General features: G+C 46.0%; 1 protein-coding gene across 1 annotated transcript in view; it reads right to left on the reverse strand.

The window, feature by feature from the left end:
* GRK6 (G protein-coupled receptor kinase 6) overlaps window positions 1–22,418 on the reverse strand; it is a 352,507-nt gene that overhangs the window by 118,001 nt on the left and 212,088 nt on the right. The window contains exon 11 of the mRNA XM_085618338.1: window positions 2,473–2,562. Within this exon, the coding sequence (XP_085474464.1) occupies window positions 2,473–2,562 (90 nt within the window). The remainder of the gene's footprint in view (window positions 1–2,472; window positions 2,563–22,418) is intronic.

Below are 22,418 nucleotides of genomic sequence, written 5' to 3' on the forward strand. Positions count from 1 at the left end.
GCCCGATCCGTCGCCGGCCCCGTCCCCTTAGCCAACTCATCCCCCCCGGTACCGGGCACTGGGTTTACCCAGCCCTAGTTTTGATCTCTCCCCCCCTCTTGAGATTCCTATGGATGGCTAGGATCCCCCTCTAGGGGAGCACGTGTTGCTATTTCCGATTGAGGATTGCCTTGTGGGTTTGTTTGTATTTGTTGTTCTTTAAGTTTAAAATGGAACCGTATAGTGGGGTCTGGATGGTGTGGCTCTCAACGATGTTAACTCCTGTGCACGCTCATCCGCAGCACCATGTGTTTTATAAATGTATATCGTATGCTCCTTTCATTGCTAGCGGCCGGCCGGAAGGTTGTAGGCCCATATCTGTATATTTTTGAGTCTTGTAATAAACGGTTTCAACAAAAAAAAAAAAAAAAAATCTGGTCTGTTTCTCTTGAAGTTACCGGCATGTTCCTCATCCCAAATAGGAAATGAAAAGTATTCCGTGCTCAGCTATTAGCCAAGACTGAATCTAGATGAAAGGTTCCGTGGGGAAACGCATCAAATGGTTGCATCTTCAGATTTAATAGTATTGACATACGGAAAAAATAAGGAAAAACACAAGCCCGAATCAAAAATTATTTACATAATACAAATTAATCAAAAACATAGGGCCCGATATAGGGTAAACAATCAAACATTTATATTCAGAAATGTAAACACTTGCCCCCACACACAGGGAGTCACACTGAAAGCGCCCCACAAGTGACCACCGCGCACAGCCACACGGGTAAACAGAAACCTCCGTGTGTACACACACACACACACGCACCCACACACACACACACACACACACACACACCCACACACACCACACACACCCCCCCGTGTAAATATGCCGAGGCAAGCATGGGACTGCAAAGGCAGGCACGTGATTATTTTCGCATCACGCTTTCACTTTAAGTGAAAGGGCTATGCGAAAAAAAAACACGCGGCTGACTTTGCCAAAGCTGAATGTGAATAAAAAAAGTGCGTACCATCTAATAAGGGAGACAGTGTCACACCGCTGGTAAAAGATAAAATTCCGGTGGGCGTGGCCAAAAGGACACAAGGCAGCAACAAGGAGGGACTAAGAAGCCTCTTTTACAATCAGAAGCCAGCGTTTTGCATTGAAGAGGACGCTGGCCAATTAAAAAGATGGGCGGGGTTTCAACTCTGCCTCCGAGATCTTCGGAATCTGAATTGATTCCAAGAAGCTCTTGAGTGCCGAGAGCATCCCATGCGCTGCTTTCAACTGCCGAGACCTAAAAACAATCAGAGGGGCGATTAGTAGGGCTCTAATATGACAAGAACGCTTACCTTCCATAATGTCACCTCCTGGTAGAATATCAAAAGGGACAAGTGATTTTTTTCCCAGAACATTTAGATTTCTGAAGTATTCCACCTGTTGTCAGGTAAATATTTTATAAAATTCCACATTAGTGTAGAGTATTTGGGGAGAGGATGTGGCCTAACGGCTAGGGCGGTCGACCTCGAAGCTGTGGAACCCGGTTCGAGTCGCGGCAGGGAAGCTCAGCATCCTGTGATTCTGGGCAAATCGCTTGATCGGCCCGTTTCCAAAAAAAAAAGAAAAAAGAAGAATGTTTTTGTAACGCAACTGGTGCTCATGTAAAGTGCTCTGATACCTTCAGGCCTAATTTGTGTTATATGAAACTAAAAAAGGATGTATGTGTGATTATAATGGAACTTGAGTTTTGGAAACTGTGTGTAGTTGTGTATGGACTGGATTAGTGCTCTGCTAAGTTGTATGTTGGAGGTGGTGCCATAGTGGTGAACTCTTGTTCTCCTCTTGGAGTTGTATCAAACACTTCAGAAGGGAAATAGTCAACCATAAAAGGGAGTGATTGGGGGTTTCTTGTTCTCGACTGAGGCGATTAAGAACGATTGTGTTGGCTAAATGACTGGAAAGAAACCTTGAAACACAAAGCTTTGGCTGTAAGGAGTTTGACAAACTGAGTGACTTAGCACAACTTTGATGCAAATTTCATCATGTTGGAGCACTTAAAGCATTAACAGATTAAAAGGATTGTTCATTAATGGCCGATTAATGAATTTGTCCTGTCACTCCTGCTTTACATCCAAAGCCTTTTGCTGTGACAGGAACCAAAGCTGTTGTTCAAGGATCAAGTAACACGGCCAATAACATCTCAGGACATATAATTTCTGCTCAGATGGCTTCTAGTACCAACGGCTTCAATTTAACATGTTGAGAATCGTTTTTTAGTTCCACTATTAGCAGCAGAAGGAGCTGGGGCAAGGAACTGCGGAAGGAGCCTGCACCCAGAGATGCTTAAGGAGCCTGGGCAAGGAAATGGACAACCACTGCCAAAGATCTTTCACAAAGACCAATTACAGAAGCTATGTAAGAAGATGCAAATCAGTGCAAGGAAACCTAAATAAGTAAAATGTGGTGCAGAAAGAGTATAAAGGTTCACTTACCCATATAGCCCACTGTGCCCACTCTGCCTTTTATCTTCTGTTCACTCGGTATGTGCACTGCCAGCCCAAGGTCTGAAATGCGGATGTGACCTACAAGTGGGATCAAAAGAAATGAAACACTAGTAAGAGAACATAACTGAAACGTTCATACCTGAGAAACAGGGAGCAGACATAGCATTGCTTGAACCTGCAACACATAAAAACGGCACAGGAGGGACCCCAGGAAATCTTGATAGGGAAAGCCAAACCACTACAGGTGAAAGAGTCTGAAGGGGACCCCAGCACAGCAGAAACCTGAAGTTTTAAAGTTGTGGGCCTAATTAATACCAGCAAAGTAGAATATGGTGGGATCACCAATAGGAACAGAGGTAGAGCATAACTAAGGATCTGAAGTAGCCCGCAGTGCATGATCGAAGCTCGGCCAAACCACTGAGCAGATATTTGCAGGAGCAGGATGCTACGGGGAGAGGATGGCTACAGCTAGGAAGGGTTTGCAACAATTTCCAGCAGTGATCGAAAAGAAAGGTCAGAAGGAAGAAGACCTATCAAAAATACAAATGCAACAAAGTCTTTCAGGACAGAGAATAAGAGGGCACAACACCAAGCACTCCTCACAGTTGCCCTGTGCTGACACCCTTGTCTTTCCAACCCAGGGGATACAGTCATTGCCGAATATACCCCTCCACAACATTACCCATCTCTGCAAACAGAGATGGGTAGTAAATTCCTTCACTTCAACAAGGGCAGGGGTACATTACAGTTAAGTTCTGAAACTGTTTAGTCTCAGGTGAGGTTATACTAGTTTTTAACATGCTTTCATTATGACTGATTGAGTTTTTCAAAGTACACAGGTAAGTCTGCTGAACCAAAAAGCAAGCAATCACATGAAATAAACATAGCAAAAAGGAGCTCCAAACCTTAAACATCTTAAAATTCTGAGAATAGAGATTACGGAGGGAAAAAATAATGCAAAGTTCATTCATGGGGAAAATAATGCTGCTTTGAAATTACTTGCAGGCTCTCCACAAGTGACCGGATAACTTGATGTAGGACATGTTTCAGGCAACAAGACATTTGGAGAGTATAACCTACATTTTCTCTTCCCAGGGTGCTAGTTTTCGCACTGCTAGGTAGGCAAAGTGTTTTTGTTCTTACACTGCCCGTAAAGTCGCCCTCAAAACATCATTACATTATTGGGTCTGTAGCAACCTTGTTTGTGTACAATACCATGAGAGGATTCATCGCAGCGTTACTTAGCTTCATAGGGTGGATAAAAGGAGAAACCCTCTCACCCCTTGTGTGCACGGTTGCAAGTGAACTTTAAGCCACAGTAGTGGCCCTGACCTTGCTGGCTCCTGTTATTGACCAGGTTGCAGTGTGTGCATTTGAATATAAAGAGCTAGGGGCCTGAAGGCACAACTTTACAGAGGGCACAATCCTCTGCAATCTATGGTAGGGAAGGATATCTCAATTGCTGGATCTTCCTTCTATGCAACTCAAGCACCCACATCCCAAAACAGTGATACTTACCTGTAACACTCGTTCTCCAGTATTATTATTTTTCATAGATTCACATGCTTGAATCATCCCGGTCGTCGAGGTGGGAGTCCCACAGTACATTATAAAGCAATAGGAATAGCTTACAGTAGTAAAAAGACATTGACTTTTGTAGCTTATCTATAACATTTATAAAGAACCAAACTACAGCCAATAGCACCGTTTAGAACACTCCCAGCAGAGGTATCTTCTCTCAGCTTTTCTAGCACTAGTGGGAATAGTCACCACTTGTCAAGAAGAGCCTCCAAGGGGAGGAGGGTGGGCCGCATGCGAATCTATGAAACATACCAATACTGGAGAAGGAATATGCTACTTACCAGTATGCATCTGTTCTTGGCATGTAGAGCTGCAGAGTTGTACACTTAGCATAGATCGCCATCTGGTGTTGGGCCCGGATGTTTGCAGTTTGTTTTTCTTCTTGGACAGTCTTTGGAAGTCACGAGTTTGGTGACTCCTCCTTCGGTCCGTACTGCGCATGGGCTTCGGCTCCATCCTCAGATTGTTTTTCGCCAACAGGGAAATGATGGAGCGTAGTAATAACAGTGAGAAACCCATGTGTTGTATCTAAATAAGATGTACTGGAACGGATACAGGTAGCCGGGGAGGCGGGTGGGCGTGTACAACTCTGCAGCTCTACATGCCAAGAACAGATGCATACTGGTAAGTAGCATATTCCGTTCGAGGCATATGAGCTGCAGATTGTACACTTAGCATAGATTATATAGCAGTACCCAACCTTAGCGGCGACCACCGGTATCCGTTGCAGCTGTTTGAAAAAGTGTCTTTAGTACAGCCTGGCCCACCCTAGCTTGCTGCTTGGAATGCACATCTACACAGTAGTGTTTTGTGAAGGTGTGCGGTGTAGACCATGTGGCTGCTTTGCAGATGTCATCTAAGGGTATATTCCCTAGAAAAGCCATAGAAGCCCCTAACTTTCTTGTAGAGTGGGCTTTAGGAGGAACAGATAATGTTCTCTTTGCCTTTTGATAGCAAATTTGTATGCATTTTACAATCCACCTAGCTATCCCTGATTTAGAAATGGGGTTGCCTTTATGTGGTGGAGAGAAGGAAACGAACAATTGTTTAGTCTTCCTGAAGGGTTGCGTTCTTTGTATGTAGTATAGCAACGCCCTTTTCACATCAAGTGTGTGTAAGGCCCTTTCTGCAACAGATTGGGGTTGCGAAAAGAAGAGAGGTAATTCCACTGATTGATTGAGGTGGAAGGGGGAAATGACTTTGGGCAGAAACTTCGGATTTGTGCGAAGTATGACCTTGCTGTGATGCATTTGTATGTAGGGTTCCTGTATGGTGAACGCTTGTATTTCACCAACCCTTCTAAGGGAAGTGATAGCTACAAGGAAAGCTGTTTTCCAGGTGAGAAACTGTAGCTCACATTTGTGCATTGGTTCGAAGGGCGGACCCATTAGTCGTGTAAGAACTAAATTTAGATTCCATACAGGGGAAGGTGGTGCCCTGGGAGGAATTACGCGTTTAAGGCCTTCCATGAAGGCTTTAATAGCGGGCACTCTGAAGAGTGATAAATGCTGTCTGTTTTGTAGATAAGCAGCGATCGCTGCTAGGTGTAGGCGTATGGATGAATATCCTGGGGTCTACGCTAAAGTTTTATAAAATGTAAAGAACTGCAATATCATTGGTGGGTCAAAGGATCCCAGATATACAAGTGAAACAAGTGAAACACCGCCTAAGAAAGATAATGGGCACCTCCGGCATCGGGCTCATTGAGGCCACGGTGTACCGACGGACAGAGCGGTGCACTCTTTCCTGAGCAGTTGCCAGTGAGAGGTTGGTTGACTCACCCAGTATTCACGGGTGGTCTTTTCTCGCGATGCACTTGACTTAAAGTGTTGGACCCAGAGTATCCTTTTCTGGTTGTTTGATACGCAGCAGCTGTTTCAAGTCCTGACGAAAGCCGTGCCATATCTGTAGGCTCTAAGGCTGAAACATGTCGACAACTATCACCATCACCATGGTCTAAAAAATTGTTGACTAGTGGTGCACTTACGTTTTAATTGTAGCCAAGGACGCACTATCAACAAAGCAGTGCTTGGACGCTCTTGAGCTATTTTTAAGATCACTTTCACTTCATATCACATAAAATATAAATAACAAAAATATTTTTTTCTGCGCTGCGCCCTCACTTATATCACTGGCTCGCCATTGTGGATTTAGTACATCCCATTTATCTGTACAACAAAACATCCGTGTGCTCCTCCCTCACAGTGAGGGAGTTGTAGCCCCCAGAGGAACTAGGGGTTTCCTCTGGGATTGGAGAATCCCAATGATGAAGCATGTCACCTCTGGTGAGTGAGGGATTTCGTCCTTTTAAGGGATATGCCCATTAGCATTATCTTTCTTAGGCGGTGTTTCACTTGTTTCACTTGTATATCTGGGATCCTTTGACCCACCAATGATATTGCAGTTCTTTACATTTTATAAAACTTTAGCGTAGACCCCAGGGTTTCACTTGGTTGTTAAGTATTCATTGGGGGAACAAACCCTGTGTGGTCTCTATAAACATTTTCCCTCAGACCCTCTGGTTGTCAAACCATTTTTGTACTTTGTATGGATGAATATGCCAGGTTACACCTGTGAAGATGGAGCAGATAGCATATGATGTGCTGTATGGATGCATCTAGAGGGTTGATTGTATTGTTACGGCAGTAAATTACAAATCTTTTCCACTTTGCGGCATAGCATGCTCTAGTGGTAGGACGTCTGGCTTCCATGATGATGTTCATGCAATCAGGGGGAAGGTTAAGGTATCCGAATTCTAGGATTTCAGGAGCCAGATCGCCAGGTTGAGCTGAGCTGGGTCCGGGTGCCTGATTTCTCCATGGTTCTGGGTTAGGAGGCATGGGGATAGATGCAGTTTTTGATGTGGTACCACTGACAGTTGTAGTAGCGTGGTGTACCACGGCTGCCTGGCCCACGTCGGAGCTACCAGAATGAGTGTGAGGGAGTGCTGTTGTAGCTTCCTGACCACTAATGGAATTAGTGGGAGAGGTGGAAAGGCGTATGCAAATCTGCCTGACCAGTTCATCCATATCGCATTGCCCTTGGACAATGGGTGTGGGTATCTGGCGGCGAAGCTTGGGCATTTTTTGTTTTCGTGGGTGGCGAAGAGGTCTATCTGAGGATGCCCCCACTGTTGGAAGAATGGGTGAAGAACTTGTGGATGCAGTTCCCATTCGTGTAGTTGTTGCGTTTGTCTGCTGAGCAGATCTGCCATGGTGTTTTGTACGCCTGGAACGTGCTGTGCCAGGAGAAAGATGTTTTGAGGAATTGCCCATCTCCATATGCTCTGGGCTAAGCGGGAGAGCTGGGGAGAGTGTGTCCCCCCCTGTTTTTGGATATAATACATTGCAGTCATATTGTCTGTGCGAATGAGGACTGCTTTGCCCGAAATCTGTTTTTGGAAAGATTTTAGGGCTAGAAAGATCGCCAAGAGCTCCAGATGGTTGATGTGGAGCGATTTTTGCTGTGGCGTCCATAGACCTTGCATGGTGAGGTGTAGAAGGTGCGCTCCCCAGCCGGAGAGCGATGCGTCCGCTGTTAGAGTCACCTGAGGAACCGGGTCCAGGAACGGCCGCCCTTTGGAAAGGTTTGTGGTGTTCCACCACTGCAGAGAGTGATGTGTGCGGCCGTCCACCAACACCAGATCCGTCAGCTGCCCCTGGGCCTGGTTCCACTGTTGTGCTAGGCACTCTTGAAGTGGACGCATGTGGAGTCTTGCATGGGGCACTATGAAGATGCAAGACGCCATCATTCCTATAAGCTTCATAAACACTCTTGCTGGAAGAGAGTGTTGAGGAAGGAATGTTTTGCGTAAGGCTTGAATGCTTGTGATTCTGGCTGAGTTTGGATAGGCAATACCTTTGGAGGTGTCTATAGTGGCCCCGAGATATTGCTTTGTGTGAGATGGCATGAGGTGGGACTTTTGGTAGTTCACCGTGAAGCCTAGCTGGTGGAGCAGTTGGATGGTGCTGTTTGTATGTTGCACACATTGGTCGTAGGACGCGGCTTTTATCAGCCAGTCGTCTAGGTAAGGGAAGACGTGAATATGTTGACGTCTGAGGTGTGCTGCTACTACTGCTAGGCATTTGGTAAACACCCGTGGTGCGGTGGTGACCCCGAAGGGGAGAACCGTGAATTGGTAATGTTGCCCGTCCACCACGAACCTGAGGTATTTCCTGTGAGAGGGGTGTATTGGAATGTGAAAGTATGCGTCTTTCAGATCCAAGGTTGTGAGGAAGTCTCCCTGGCAGAGGAGTGGGAGGACTTGCTGTAGGGTGACCATGTGAAAATGGTCTGAATGTATGTAGGCATTTAGAGGCCGGAGGTCGAGAATGGGTCTGAGGGTCCCGTCTTTCTTTGGTATTAAGAAATATAGGGAGTAGACCCCTAGATTTTGTTGATTGACGGGGACCTGCTCTATAGCGTGTTTTTGGAGGAGTGAGAGTACCTCTTGTTTGAGCAGTGTGGAATGTTCTTGAGACATTGGACGGTGCCTTGGTGGGATATTGGGTGGGGTAGATGTTAGTTCGAGACAGTACCCTGACCGAATGATTTGGGTCACCCACTTGTCCGATGTTATGGACTCCCATGTGTGGATAAAGTCTTGTAGTCGACCGGAGTGAGATGGTCTGGGGGGAGCGGAGGGGAGTCATTGTGCGGGTGGGGTGGCAGAACGGGTGTTGTTGGTTTTGCCCCTGCCCTTATTGTTGTTGCCTCTGTAACCGCCCCTTTGATTGCCCTTTGAAAAGGTATTTTGAGGAGGGGACTTGTAGGAGGTAGAGGCGTTATCGGTGGAGGAGCCTCTGCCTGTGCCACGAAAGGACGAGCGTCGAAAGGAACGTTTAGAGGCTTGTGTTTGGAGTGCCCCCATAGACTTTGCTGTGTCTGTGTCCTTTTTCATCTTTTCCAACGCTTCGTCTACCTTTGGCCCAAAGAGAGTTTGCTGGTCAAAGGGGTGATTGAGTATGGACGCCTGGACTTCAGGCTTGAACCCTGAGATCCTGAGCCAGGCATGGCGACGAAGCAGGACACTTGTATTTATGGCTCTAGAAGCAGTGTCGGCTGCATCGAGGGCACACTTAATGGAGGTGTTTGTAATTAGTTTACCCTCCTGTATTAGGTCATGAGCCTTGCGCTTGTGTTTTTCTGGAAGGTGCTGCATAAGAGCCTCTAGTTCGTCATAGTGTGCTCTGTCATATCGTGCAAGCAGTGCTTGTGTGTTTGCAATGCGCCTGATGTTTGCAGCTTGGGAGGCGGTGCGTTTACCAGACGCGTCCAGAAGTTTAGATTCCTTGTCTGGCGGTGGGGCTTCTCCTGAGGATTGGGAGTTAGCCCGCTTTCTAGCTGTGGAGACAACTAGGGAATCTAGGGGAGCAGGGCCCTTAATGTATGCAGGGTCTGTGGGTGCCGCTTTGTACTTCTTCTCTATTCTAGGGTTCAGTACTCTGGCCCTGACAGGGTCTTTGAACACCTCTGTAGCGTGCTTGGTGACACCCTTAAGCATGGGTAAAATAGAAGTGGATTTGTCTTGTATGTCAAATGTATCCAGTAGGAAGTCTTCTTCCACTGGTTCACTGTGCATGTCCACCCCACGGTAGTGTGCTGCTCTCTGCACTAAATGGGGAAACCCTAAGGAGTCCTCTGGAGGAGACGGCCTGGATGGGTATAGGTCGTCCTGAGGTATATCTGGTATATCAGGGTTATTGTAATCCTCCCATGGGTCTGGGGTCCCTGGTGGAGTGGGATCCATTGGGGCGTCCGCCGGGTAATTGTCCGGGTCCCCGTCATCCGGATCTGGGGATGGGGCCGGATCATAGTGAGGTGGCGGAGACCTGGGAGGGGGTGGAGGTGGTGGAGGAGGTAGGGGAGGCGGCAGTGGGGAGGGCACTCTGAGGGGTGAAGTAGCAGAGTCCTTCCTTTTGGGTGGTGGAGGAGGAGCCGGAGTATCAAGGCGTCTTTTCTTGATAATTAAAGTCAATAGTCCAGTCTTTGGATCTTTGGACAGAGTCTTTTGTAGAGGGTCTGGTGTAAACAGAGCCAGTGGCGTCGATTCGTCCGTCGGCACCGGTGATTTCGGAGCCGAGGGCTTCGATGGTTTGTGTGCGCCATGCTTTTTTGGGGCCTCCTGTTTTTTCGGCGTCGAAGGAGTTTTCGGCGTCGGAGCGTCGGTGCCGACAGATTTATGTTTGTGCTTGGTCGGCACCGAGAGTCCAGGCTTCGGCACCGGTGGCTTCGGAGTCGAGCTGGATATTACTTTCTTCGGTGCCGGATGCTGTTTTTCGGCACCGGGCGTCGGCTGGCTCGATCCCGAGCTGCCGTGAGACTTTGGATGCTTCGACACCGAGCCCGAAGGTGGGGTGATCGAAGCTTTGGTCTTGGTTTTGCCCAGGCCGGCAGGCGAGGGAGTAACCTGAGTCTCTTTGGTTTTGGGCGCGGGGGTGGGAGGGGGCACAGTACTCACGGCCCGCTGCGCCGGTGTGATGTCCTCCACGTCGGAGTCGTCGGCTTCGGAAGCGCTGACGACGTCTTCTTCCTGCTCGGTGTGTGTTTGCCCCGAGGCTTCGGCGCCGTCTCCGAAGATGTCCGGTGGAGCTGCAGACGATGAGTGCGCCATGGTGCGTCGAGCTTTTCGATCCCGGATGGTTTTCTTCGATCGAAAAGACTTACAGGCGGGGCAGTCTCTGGCCTCGTGTTCTGGAGAGAGGCAAAGATTACACACCTGATGGAGGTCGGTGTGGGGAAATTTAGACCCACATTTTGGGCACTTTTTGAACGGAGTCCTTTCCATCGGCCGGGACCGGAGTCGAGGAGGGCCCGAAGGCCGGTGCCGATGTACGGGATGGAGAAAAGTGCCGCTTCGAGAGATGAAGATGATGATGAAGAAACTCGAAGATACGAGGATTTTCCGTCGAGGCTGGAACCGTAGAAGTTCGAAGCCGGAGCACGAAGTATCACATCCGAGCCCGATGGCGGAAAAAAACAATCTGAGGATGGAGCCGAAGCCCATGCGCAGTACGGACCGAAGGAGGAGTCACCAAACTCGTGACTTCCAAAGACTGTCCAAGAAGAAAAACAAACTGCAAACATCCGGGCCCAACACCAGATGGCGATCTATGCTAAGTGTACAATCTGCAGCTCATATGCCTCGAACCAAGAGTTACAGGTAAGTATTAAGCTTTTTTTCCGGTATTAGCTCTTTCATAGGTTCACATTCTTGAATCAGAATAGTTACCCGTCACATACCATATATAGTAAAATCATGTTATATAACCCAATAGCGGATGGTGGGTACAAATATACACATTTTATGATAGAAGGCTCACCTTATTGGAAAAGATGCCGAAGCACTGCTTGCCCCACAGCTGAATCCCTGTGCCGCACGAAATCCAGGCAATAGTGTTGGATGATCATATGCCTGTTTTTTCATATTGCAGCACGGCATATGCTTTCGACGGGCGCTCCAGCAAACAAGAGATTGCCGTGGTCAAATGTGCCTCAGCCTTTCCTCCGACCGGCCTTAGAATGGCAGAATTGAATGGCTGCTGAAATCCATCTTCCTATGGTGACTTTAGAAACTGGACCTCCCTTGTTATGATTTCTATATGCCATGAATATTTGATCTGTAGTACGTAGATGCTTTGTGCAATGCAAATAGAACTTCAAGCACCTTTTTACATCAAGGTTATGAAAAGTTCGTTCAGCGGGGGGGGGGGGGGGGGGGTGGTGGTGGTGGTGGTGTGTGTGTGTGTGTGTGTGTGTGTGTGTGTGTGTGTGCGCGTATGCGTGTGTGTGTGTATATATATATATATATCTGGGAAGAAAGTCTTGAGGACGACAGGGCTGTTGAGATGGAAATCTATTGTAACTTTAATTATGAACTTGGGATTACTTCGGAGAACCATAGTATTCTTTTTTAATTGTAAGAAAGGTTCCTTTATTGGAAAACCTGGTGTGCGAATACTCTCCTTGCGGAAGTAAGAACTAAAAGCGAAGTAACCTTCCACTTAGGAATTAGAGTTCTGCACTGTGAACAGGTTCGAAAGAGCTCTTCATCAGTTGTGATACCGTATTTAGTTACCAAACTGGTGAAGGTGTTTTTATCAGAGGAAAAACCCTGAATAAACATATGAAATTGCGTGATTAGTCTGTTCGACCACAGAGAAAGAGAACCTGATGTCCGTCTGTATCTTGAGATGGCTGCTAAATGCACATGAATGGAAGAATGCACCAGGCCCGATCTGGCCAGAGAGAGAAGGTATGCCAAAACCTGTTCTGGAGGTGATGACATTGGGAGGACTTTGGACTCAACCAATCAATCAGGATTCATAAAGCATGGCTAATCACCAATAGGGTATCCAGGCTCTTGCAGGAGGCTTATGCAAACAGCCAGGTCTTGAGGGCCATTCAGAATTTCGGAAGTGCGCTGATGGTCCGGAGGTGCCTGGGGAGGCTGTTCCCATTCTTTGTTGTGATGTGGGAGAAGAAGCATCATCCACTTCTGCGTCGGTAGATGTAGGGAGTACGGGTAGGTGAAAGGGAGGCAGATCATAGTCTTCGACAATTGGTGGAACTTCAGGAGGTGGTTAATGTATGTGGGTCTTTGGTTGTGTAGGGCCATGTATGAATGGGTCAGCAGCTTGAATTGGCATCTGTTGTGTACAGGGAGTCAGTGGAGTTGCCCTCGGTGGGCTGTGATGTGGGTTCGTTAGGGAAGGCCGAGGAGGAGCCTGGCTGCGGCGTTCTGTATGGTCTGAACTCTCTGTAGGAGGTGTGCGGCAATTCCTACATAGAGGGTGTTGCCGTAGTCCCGTTGGCTGTTGATGCGCGACTGTCACGGTGCTCTTGTGTTTAGGGGTAGCCACTTGAAGATCTTACGAAGCATGCACAGAGTGAGGAAAGCAGGCGGAGATGGCGGTGATCTGTGATTTCATGGTGAGCTTGCGGTCAATGATGACTCCGAGGTTTCTGATGTGGTGGGAGGGAGTGGGTCCTAGGTCTGAAGGCCACCAGGAGTCGTTCCATGTGTTACTGCTGTTGCTAAACATCAGTTCTTCCATCTTTTCTGTGTTCAGCTGCAGGAAGTTGTTCTTCATCCAGTCTGTGACATTTGCCATGCATCTGTGGAGTTGGTTCTGGTGGGGTCGTCGGTGAGTAAGAGGATGAGTTGGGTATGATCTGCATAGGAAGTTATGTTGAGACTGTAGGATTTGACGATGTTGGCCAGAAGGTTCATATATACATTGAAGCGTGTGGAGCAGAGGGCTGAGCCCTGGGGGGGCCCCACAGGTGATCTCATTAGGTTCAGAGGTGAAAGGTGATAGGTTCTAGGTTCTTCCAGTGAGGTGATCCATCTGAGTGCGTCCCCTTGGATGCTGATGTGGTGGAGTCTTTCGATCAGCGTGTGTTGGGATATGGTGTCAAAGACTGCTGAGAGGTCAAGGAGGATCAAAACTGCCGTTTCTTCTCGGTCAAGAAGAGTTTGGATGTCGTCGGTGGCTGCGAACAGGGCGGTTTTAGTGCTGTGATAGTTGCGGAAGCCGAATTGAGAGGCGTCAAGTAGCTGGTTCTGCTCCAGGTGTCATGAGTGGATTGTTTATGATCTTTTCCAGGACTGCTGGCACCAAAGGCAAAAACACTCCCATTTCAGGCGATACGTTTTGTTTGTAGTATCAGCTCTGGCTCTTGCGAAGATATCCCTACAGTCTTGCAGAATATCTAAATGTTGCAGTTCATGGTTTTCAGGAGTCAGGCCAATAAATGCAGAGAAGTCTGGTTCAGAAGAATGACCTGCTTGCGGCTTATTGAAAGCAAAATCTTCTGCGGCTCCAGCTCAATATGATTTTTTTCGATAACAGCAGAAGCTTCGTAAACCAGCGCTCTCTGGGCCACCTTGAAGCAATGAGTTTTAGCCAGCATGGTTCCCTTTTCATTTTCTTGAGAAGCCTGGGAATGAGGGGGAATGGGGGAAAAGCGTATGCATAGATCCCGGACCATCTGATTGAAAACACATTTGCCCATGATCCTTATTGAGGGTCCCAGCTTGCGTAAAACTGGTAATCCCAGTTCTCTCGAGAAGCATAGAGCTGCAGGTTTGGCTTGCCCCATCATTGGAACATGGTGTTTAAAATGGAATGATTTAGCTTCCATTTGTGACAGCTCTTATTTGTTCTGCTTAAAGTGTCCGTCAAACTGCTGCTCATCCCTGGCAGATGTTCTGCTGTTATGGATGCTTGGTGCTCTAATGCCCATTTCCATATTTATGGCGCCTCCAGAGACAGGCTCTGAGATCTTGTACCTCCTTGTTTGTAGAGGTAGTGCATACTGGTAGTGTCTGTTCGTAATAACACTGATGATCTCTGTATTCGCAGCAAGAAGGCTTGAAGGAAAAGTGAATTAGTCCCGAGTTCCATGATGTTTATGTGCATCTAGAACTGAGAGAGATTCCATTTGTCACTTATCTGGAGATCCTGTAGATGGGCTCCCCCAGCCCTCTAGAGAGGCATCTGTTGTGATTATGTACTCTGGAACTAGAGAGAGGAATGTTACCCCTAATTAGAGATAGTTGGAGTTTTTCCACCAAGAAAGCACCTTTTTCATAGACTGAGCGATTTGGATGACATTGTCGAATGAGCCTTCCATCTGAACCCATAGCTTGCCCAGTTCTTCCTGGGAAGGTCTCATTCTTAGATGAGCACAGGGCACCAGGAGAATTGCCAATGACATCATGCCGAAAAGAGATTTGAGAAACAAACAGAAAGAGACTTTCTTTTTGAGCAGATTTGAGCCAGTGTCTTGAGTTTTGTTTGTCTCTCTGTGTGGACAAGAATGCTTTGTCCTGTAATGTATCTAGGTTTTCTCCAAGGAAATGTATCTTTGCTGAGGGAGAGAGGGGAGACTTTTGGTAATTTACTGTGAGCTGATTGAAATATCCGTAGACACGCTATTGTAGCCTTCGACACTCGCTGGAAAGGTGCTTTTATGAGCCAGTGGTCGAGGTATGAAAATACCTGAAGGCCTTTCTGTCTTAGATGGACTGCCACCAGGCCGAAACATTTTGTGAATATCAGAGGGGCCAACCTGAGACCAACAGGAAGCACTTTGAAATGGTAGTGAGTGTCAGCCACCGTGAAGCTGAGAAACCGGTGATGCTTGGGATGGCTAGGGATATGGAAATAAGCATCCTACAAATCCAGACTCGCCATGAAATCTCCGTGATTGAGGAGCTGCAGGATCTCTTGGTGAGTGGCCACCCGAAAGGATTTCTTTTTCAGGAACTTGTTGAGCTTCCTGAGATCCAGAATGGGATGCCATTCTCCCGATTTCTGCTTGACCAGGAAAAAGTGAGAATAGAAACCCATTCCTTTCTGAGAAAGTGAGACTTTCTCAATGACACTCTTGTTCAGCATGACTAGCGCCTATTACCAGAAAAGATGGAGGTGGGGTGTAGGCACCCATTTTGGTTGGTTGGATTTGCCTGAACTCCAGGTTAAGGCCATATGTAAAAAGATCCAGGACCCATTTGTCCGCTGTGATCTTTTGCCATTGATGGTGATAATGTGAAAGTCGTGCACCGACATAATGAGGTGCTGAAGGGGGTGTAACCAGCACTAGGATGTCACCGTTTCCTGCTAGTGTCTCTAACTGGTATTTTTTTCTCTGTGACTGTTGCTTTGAGTAGGCGGCTTCTTGTGGTGCACGGCATAGCAGGTGCTACTGATAAGCAGGCTGAAAAGGCTGCCAATAGAGTTGGTACAGCTGGTATCGCTGATATTCCCCATGATAGGAATATGTACCTCTTCCGCGGGCCCCTTTGAAAGCTGTTTTTCAGAACTCCAAGGTACGCAATGATTTTATGGTGTCCGTGTCCCGCCTTTGTTGTTTGTAATTTTATATTATGCACAAAGGTCCTTAAAAACATTTATCACATAATGATGAATATAGACCAGGGTCAGTACTATATTATAGAATGTCCAGCCGGACAAACAATTTAATAATTCAAAGAATTGTTACGCATACTTAAGACCACACAAAGAGATACAGTGGACCACAATCTTGCGTCCTACATACAAACAAAAGACAATTACATTTGGACATTTAGTAGTTCAGGCGAAGAAACAAAGGAAGCTTATGGTCAATGGAAATAGAAGACAAGGTTTCCATGAACAATATTCACACTGGGTTTAAAATAATGGTTTAACGTGTAAATATGTTACATAGGTCGACGACGTTTCGATCCCCTTTAACTCGATATCGGGATCATCATCATCAGGATGGTACAATTATTTGCCTGAATATAACATACTGCCTGTAAAAAGGAAGGGAAGATAGGAAGGCAGAAAAACAACATATGACAAGAAGATGAAAGTAATTCTCTTTCAGAAACCCTAAAACTTGACACACTGTGCAATGCCATGAAAAAGAGTACATGGTGGTGTTCAGCATAGCCAGAGTGGTTCGTGGGAACAAAGGTGATCAATTGAAGGAGTATACTTCTGGTAATTGACACGTGAGTAGCTACAGTGTGTGACGCCATATTCTATGCCTGGTACCACACTAAGGATCAAGGTGAGAAGGCGTTTCAATTCTGAGTAGGTCTAATAAAAGCGATGTACAGGCATGGAAACGATAACAGTGTCAAGGCGCAGTGAGCTAATTGGTATACTGCTGTGTACTGTTCGAGCGATTTGTGTGTAGCGTGTCATGGTAATTGATCAAGCTACTCGGGCCTCTAGGCAGGCGGTGTGAATTATGCATAAACTGACGTGGCACTAGATAGCAGAAGTGAGGTTGTGGCGGGTGATTCGCCGACTGACATCGGGGAGATAAGGCGGGCGGGATGATGGAAGCGATTCAGCAGGCGGTGTAATTCATGCAAGGCGAACGTTGCGCTAGATGGCCGAAGTGAAGTTTGTGAACAGCGGCGGGTGATATGTGGACTCTGACATGGAGTTATGGCGCGCGGAATGAAAGGCTTATGGTTTCGGTGCGATTCGGCAAGCCGCAATAGCCGCGTGGAGTTGGACGCATTAGTGTTTAAAGCGCCGATGTGAGCGGAATGTTTGAGACATTTAGAAGCGTGCGATCATTAACCTTGAAAAGGCCTTAATCCTCAATAATGGCGGAGTAGAGATAATTAACTTTGCTTTAAGCAGCGCGGTGATCAATTGAGGGCACCTGCGTCTGGAGAGATAAGGGGGAGTGTGGGGAGGGTCAGAAGTGGGCTCTCCTGCACCTTCTCCCTCTCTCCTTGTCTTTAAATTCCCTCACCCTAAACACTTGCCTCAATTGCTATGTCACTCACGCACCACTTTATTCGGATGACTATATTAAGAAAATATGTGAAGGCCCTTCCCTCTTTTCAGACTCATCAGATACTCCTAGTAATACAAATTCTTCCCTTTCTGAGCAACTTGAGAAATGTAAGAAAAAACAAGTTCGGCTCCAGCTAATGATTCGTATGCTTACGGAATACTTAACAGCTGACATAATACCTGTAGGGTTACAAGAATGGAATATCCCAGGTATCTTTACTGACAATCCGAAGTACCTCAATAACTTTAGCTACATTGGTACAACCTGCTCCAGACATTGGCTAGTACTCGGGATTGACATTGCAACAGAGACACTCAAAACACTAATTGAGGAGATTAATGACATTGAAAAGCAGCTCAAAGAATCAAGCCCAGTCACTGACAGTAAAAAGCTGATTGACCAAATCCAAAAGTCAGTGGATGATTTCTACAGAATAGAGCAAAATAAAAAATCAACTAAAGAAAAAAAAAAAAGACATTAAGGCCTACAGTGTAGAACGCACTTACCCATACCTACAAAAGGATTTCTGTACTAATAGGACCTACACTAATCCCCAAAACACCAGACCGTGGGGACGCTTTAATAGATGAAACAATTTGGTCGGATTCTCTGACACTTCTGCAGACTCGTCCGACAACTCAGATTCTGCAGAAGTACTTCTAATCATAACACTGGTGCCAGTCATTTTTTAGGCAGAGGTCAACACGAAACACCCAAACGAGGTCGAGTGAAGCAAGCCCAACGTTGGTACAATCAACCAGGCGAACGCCAAATCCGACAGAAGTTTTATCAATGGTAAACACAAGCAGCAATGAGTCTGCGCACTCCCAGATCATACCGATCTTTAACCTGTCCAAATACACCCTTGCTGAGTCTGAATTAACTCTCCTCAGTAAGGGCCTCTCGTTTGTGCCCACTATCCATTCAAATGTCTTAGAACTCCACACTGAGTTGTTGAGATTTTATCGATGGCTACGTTTACATGCTTATTTTCTACTGGACCCCACACCCACAAACACATCCAACACACCCTTCCACCCAACTTCCACACCACCTTCTCCCCCACTTCAATTATGGTCCCAGGCGAGATCATGACATTTGAAAAAATGGCACTTCAGGATCTCACCTCACTAGAAGAAAAGAAATGCTTCATTCCCTACAACATATCATTTGAGGAGAAGAAAGCTATCGAGTCTCTTAAAAAGAATGACTCACTAATCATTAAATCTGAAGACAAGGGTGGCGGGATTGTTCTTCAAGAGAAATATATGTACAAAGCTGAAATCCTATGCCAACTTGCTAACACCGATCACTATTGTAGATTGCCCACAAACCCTACTAAGGCACTGCAGGGACTCATCACGCAGATCACAACAGAGGCACTAACCGAAGGGTTCCTAAACAAAAAAGAATCTCTCTTTCTTAGTGTCAAATCTCCTAGAATACCTGTGATACACACGCTCCCTAAAGTCCACAAAAACCTGACCAGTCCACCAGGTCGCCCCATAATTTCAGGCTGTGGGTCCATTTTGGAACCTTTAGGGCAATACGTTGATTTTTTCATAAAATACTTTGTACCCGAAACTGCATCTTATGTGAGAGATGGCATGTCAATGATAAACCTAGTTGAACACTATCCCTTCAGCCCAAACTCAGACTTGTTGTGTACAATGGATGTTGAATCCTTGTACACCAATATTCCACAGACAATGGCCATGGTGGTCATCCAGCAAGTCCTCGATTCCAGGCCTCGCCCGCAATGCTGTCCCCACATTGTTCATACTTCAACTCTTAGAGCTTTGCCTGCCCAGGAACTTTTTTACTTTTGACAGCGAGTTCTACCAACAAGTGAAGGGCACTTCAAAGGGGGCTGTTTTTGCCCCAAATCTGGCAATACTTTTTATGGATCATCTAGAGATGACAACCATCTTGTCACCTTCCAACCCATTTTTCTCAGGGATCAAGTTATGGCGCAGATATATAGATGACATTTTTCTTATCTGGCACAATGACGACACACTACACCAATTTTTGCATTGGTTGAACAACTGCCTAGGCCTTACATTTACCCTGACCACTGACAAATCTGCTATCTCTTTTCTAGACCTCACCATCTACCACTCAGAGGGCGAACTACTGACTAAACTCTTTAGAAAATCTACTGAGCGCAATACACTTTTAGGCTATGGAAGCAACCACCCCAGAGCATCAAGTGACTCTCTTCCATACTCCCAATTCTTACGCATTAGGCGTAATTGCTATGCGAAGGAAGACTACTTCCTTGAGGCCGCAACATTAGCCACCAAGTTGAAAGCATGTGGCTACCCTAAAAGACTGGTAAGCAATGCACAGAAACGGGCATGGTACTGCCCAAGAGAAGTATTGCTAACTCCAAAAGAAAAAAACTCATTCCAATAGAATAGTTTGTGTCACGACATTTTCCCCTGTCTCCAACCCTGTTTGCAAATCCATTCTCAAACACTGGTCTGTATTGAATGCAGGGAGTCTTAACATTGAACTGCCCTTATTCGTTTTTCGTAAAAGGCGCAACTTGAAGGATCACCTCGTAAGAGCAGCACTACCTAGCCCCAACTCTCACACCACTCTTGATGCACATTGGGGGCTGCCGCCATGGATTGGTCACTCAAACTGTGGTAATTGCAATGTATGTGATTTTACAATAGAGGGCAAGTCATTCAACTTCAATAATGTTGTAGTGAAATGTCTCACTTTTTCTAATTGTAATACAAACAACGTTATCTACCTTATCCAATGTCCTTGTCCAAAAATCTACATTGGACAAACTACCCAGAAGATTAAGACTCTGATTGGTCAACACCCCAGCAGGGTGAGATGGAAAACACCCAATGCGCCGCAAGTTGAACATTTCAATCTTGTCGGACACAATGAGGATGATATCAAATGGACAGTTCTGAAACTTCCCCAAAGAGGAGGCGATTTGGCTTCATTACTCAACAAGGAGGAATTGAAAATGATAATTCGTATGGACAGTATCAGAAATGGTCTCAACAGGAACGAACATTGGACTTCACTACTCTAAATCAATCACTCCACACCTCCTTGTTACCTGGCTGAAATACGTAGATACTGCAAAAGTGGTATTTTAATTTTTCCAAATGCATAGATCCTTCACTCTTATTTTCAACCACTCACACATTGTTTTAATGTTTAATGGTTTATCTTTAATATGTCTTAATTCACTAATTCTATAAGACCTCCATTGACTACAGTTTGGTTTTTGACTTAGCTCAATTAGTAGCCTAGTCCAGAGTTTCCCAACCAGTACCACATTTATATGCAGCCTATTGTGTTTTTTTCAAATCATTCAATAATTGTGTATTTATTATGTTTTTTTTCGAAATATCAGCTTCAAAATGATGTGTAACTTAATTGTTAGGTTTATTATTATTACTATTATTTTTGGCTCTCACATCTCTGTAATCGCACTACACTAACCTCTTAGTCTGTCTACTATATCTATGACATTACTCACTCAACATGGCCACCGGCAATTAGAGCACCTTGCATGTTTATTTAAACGGTTTTCCCCTATCCTTACGTATCACTGCCATCGCGCCCAAGGACTCCCTCCATTCGGAATCCACTGCCGCCTCGCACTGGTAAGCTACTTTTTTGCTCATGAGGTTTACTAATCTCATAGACAACTCTGGCTAATCCCTAATAGGTGGCTTCAACTCCCTTTTCACAGGATCGTATTATCGTCCAGTGCCATCCGCCTTCAATTACTCAGGCTCACTCTCGAGCCTTCGCATAAAAGGTAAATACCCGCAATCCATTCTTTATTCTGCCTACATAGCACGGGCCGTTCTGACCCTCACCACACTCCTCCTTATCTCCCCAGACGCAGGTGCCCTCAATTGATCACCACGCCGCTTAAAGCAAAGTTAATTATCTCTACTCTATCATTATTGAAGAATAAGGCCTCTTCACGGTGAATGATCGCACGCTTCTAAATGTCTCAAACGTTCCGCTCACATCGGCGCTTTAAACACTAATGCGTCCAACTCCACACGGCTATTGTGGCTTGCCGAATCGCACCGAAACTGTAAGCCTTTCATTCCGCGCGCCACAACTCCATGATGTCAGAGTCAACATATCACCCGCCACTGCTCACAAACTTCACTTCGGCCATATAGCGCAACGTTCGCCTTGCATGAATTACACCGCCTGCTGAATCGCTTCTATCATCCCGCCCGCCTTATCTCCCCGATGCCACAGTCGGCGAATCACCCGCCACAACCTCACTTCTGCTATCTAGTGCCACGTTAGTTTATACATAATTCACACCGCCTGCCTAGAGGCCCGAGTAGCTTGATCAATTACCATGACCACGCTACACACAAATCGCTCGAACAGTGCACAGCAGTATACCAATTAGCTCACTGCGCCTTGACACTTATCACCGTTTCCATGCCTCTACATCGCTTCTATCAGACCTACTCAGAACTGAAACACCTTCGCACCTTGATCCTTAGTGTGATACCAGGCATAGAATATGGCGTCACACACTGTAGCTTCTCACGTGTCAATTACCAGAAGTATACTCATTGAATTGATCACCTCTGTTCCCACGAACAAATCTGGCTATGCTGAACACCACCATGTACTCTTTTTCACGGCGTTGCACAGTGTGGCAAGTTTGAGGGTTTCTTAAAGAGAATTACTTTCATCTTCTTGTCATAATATTTTACAGGCAGTATGTTATACTCCGGCAAATAATTATACCGTCCTGATGATGATCCCGATATCGAGTTAAAGGGGATCAAAACGTCGTCGACCTATGTAACATATTTACACGTTAAACCATTGTGTTAAACCCAGTATGAATATTGTTCATGGAAAGCTTGTCTATTTCCATTGACCATAAGCTTGCTTATTTTCTTCGCCAGAACTACTAAATGTCCAAATGTAATTGTCTTTTGTTTGTATGTAGGTCACAGGATTGTAGTCCACTGTATCTATTTGTGTGCTCTTAAGTATGCGTAACAATTCTTTGAATT

Source organism: Triturus cristatus, chromosome 7, assembly GCF_964204655.1.
Source record: "Triturus cristatus chromosome 7, aTriCri1.1, whole genome shotgun sequence".
NCBI lineage: Eukaryota > Metazoa > Chordata > Amphibia > Caudata > Salamandridae > Triturus > Triturus cristatus.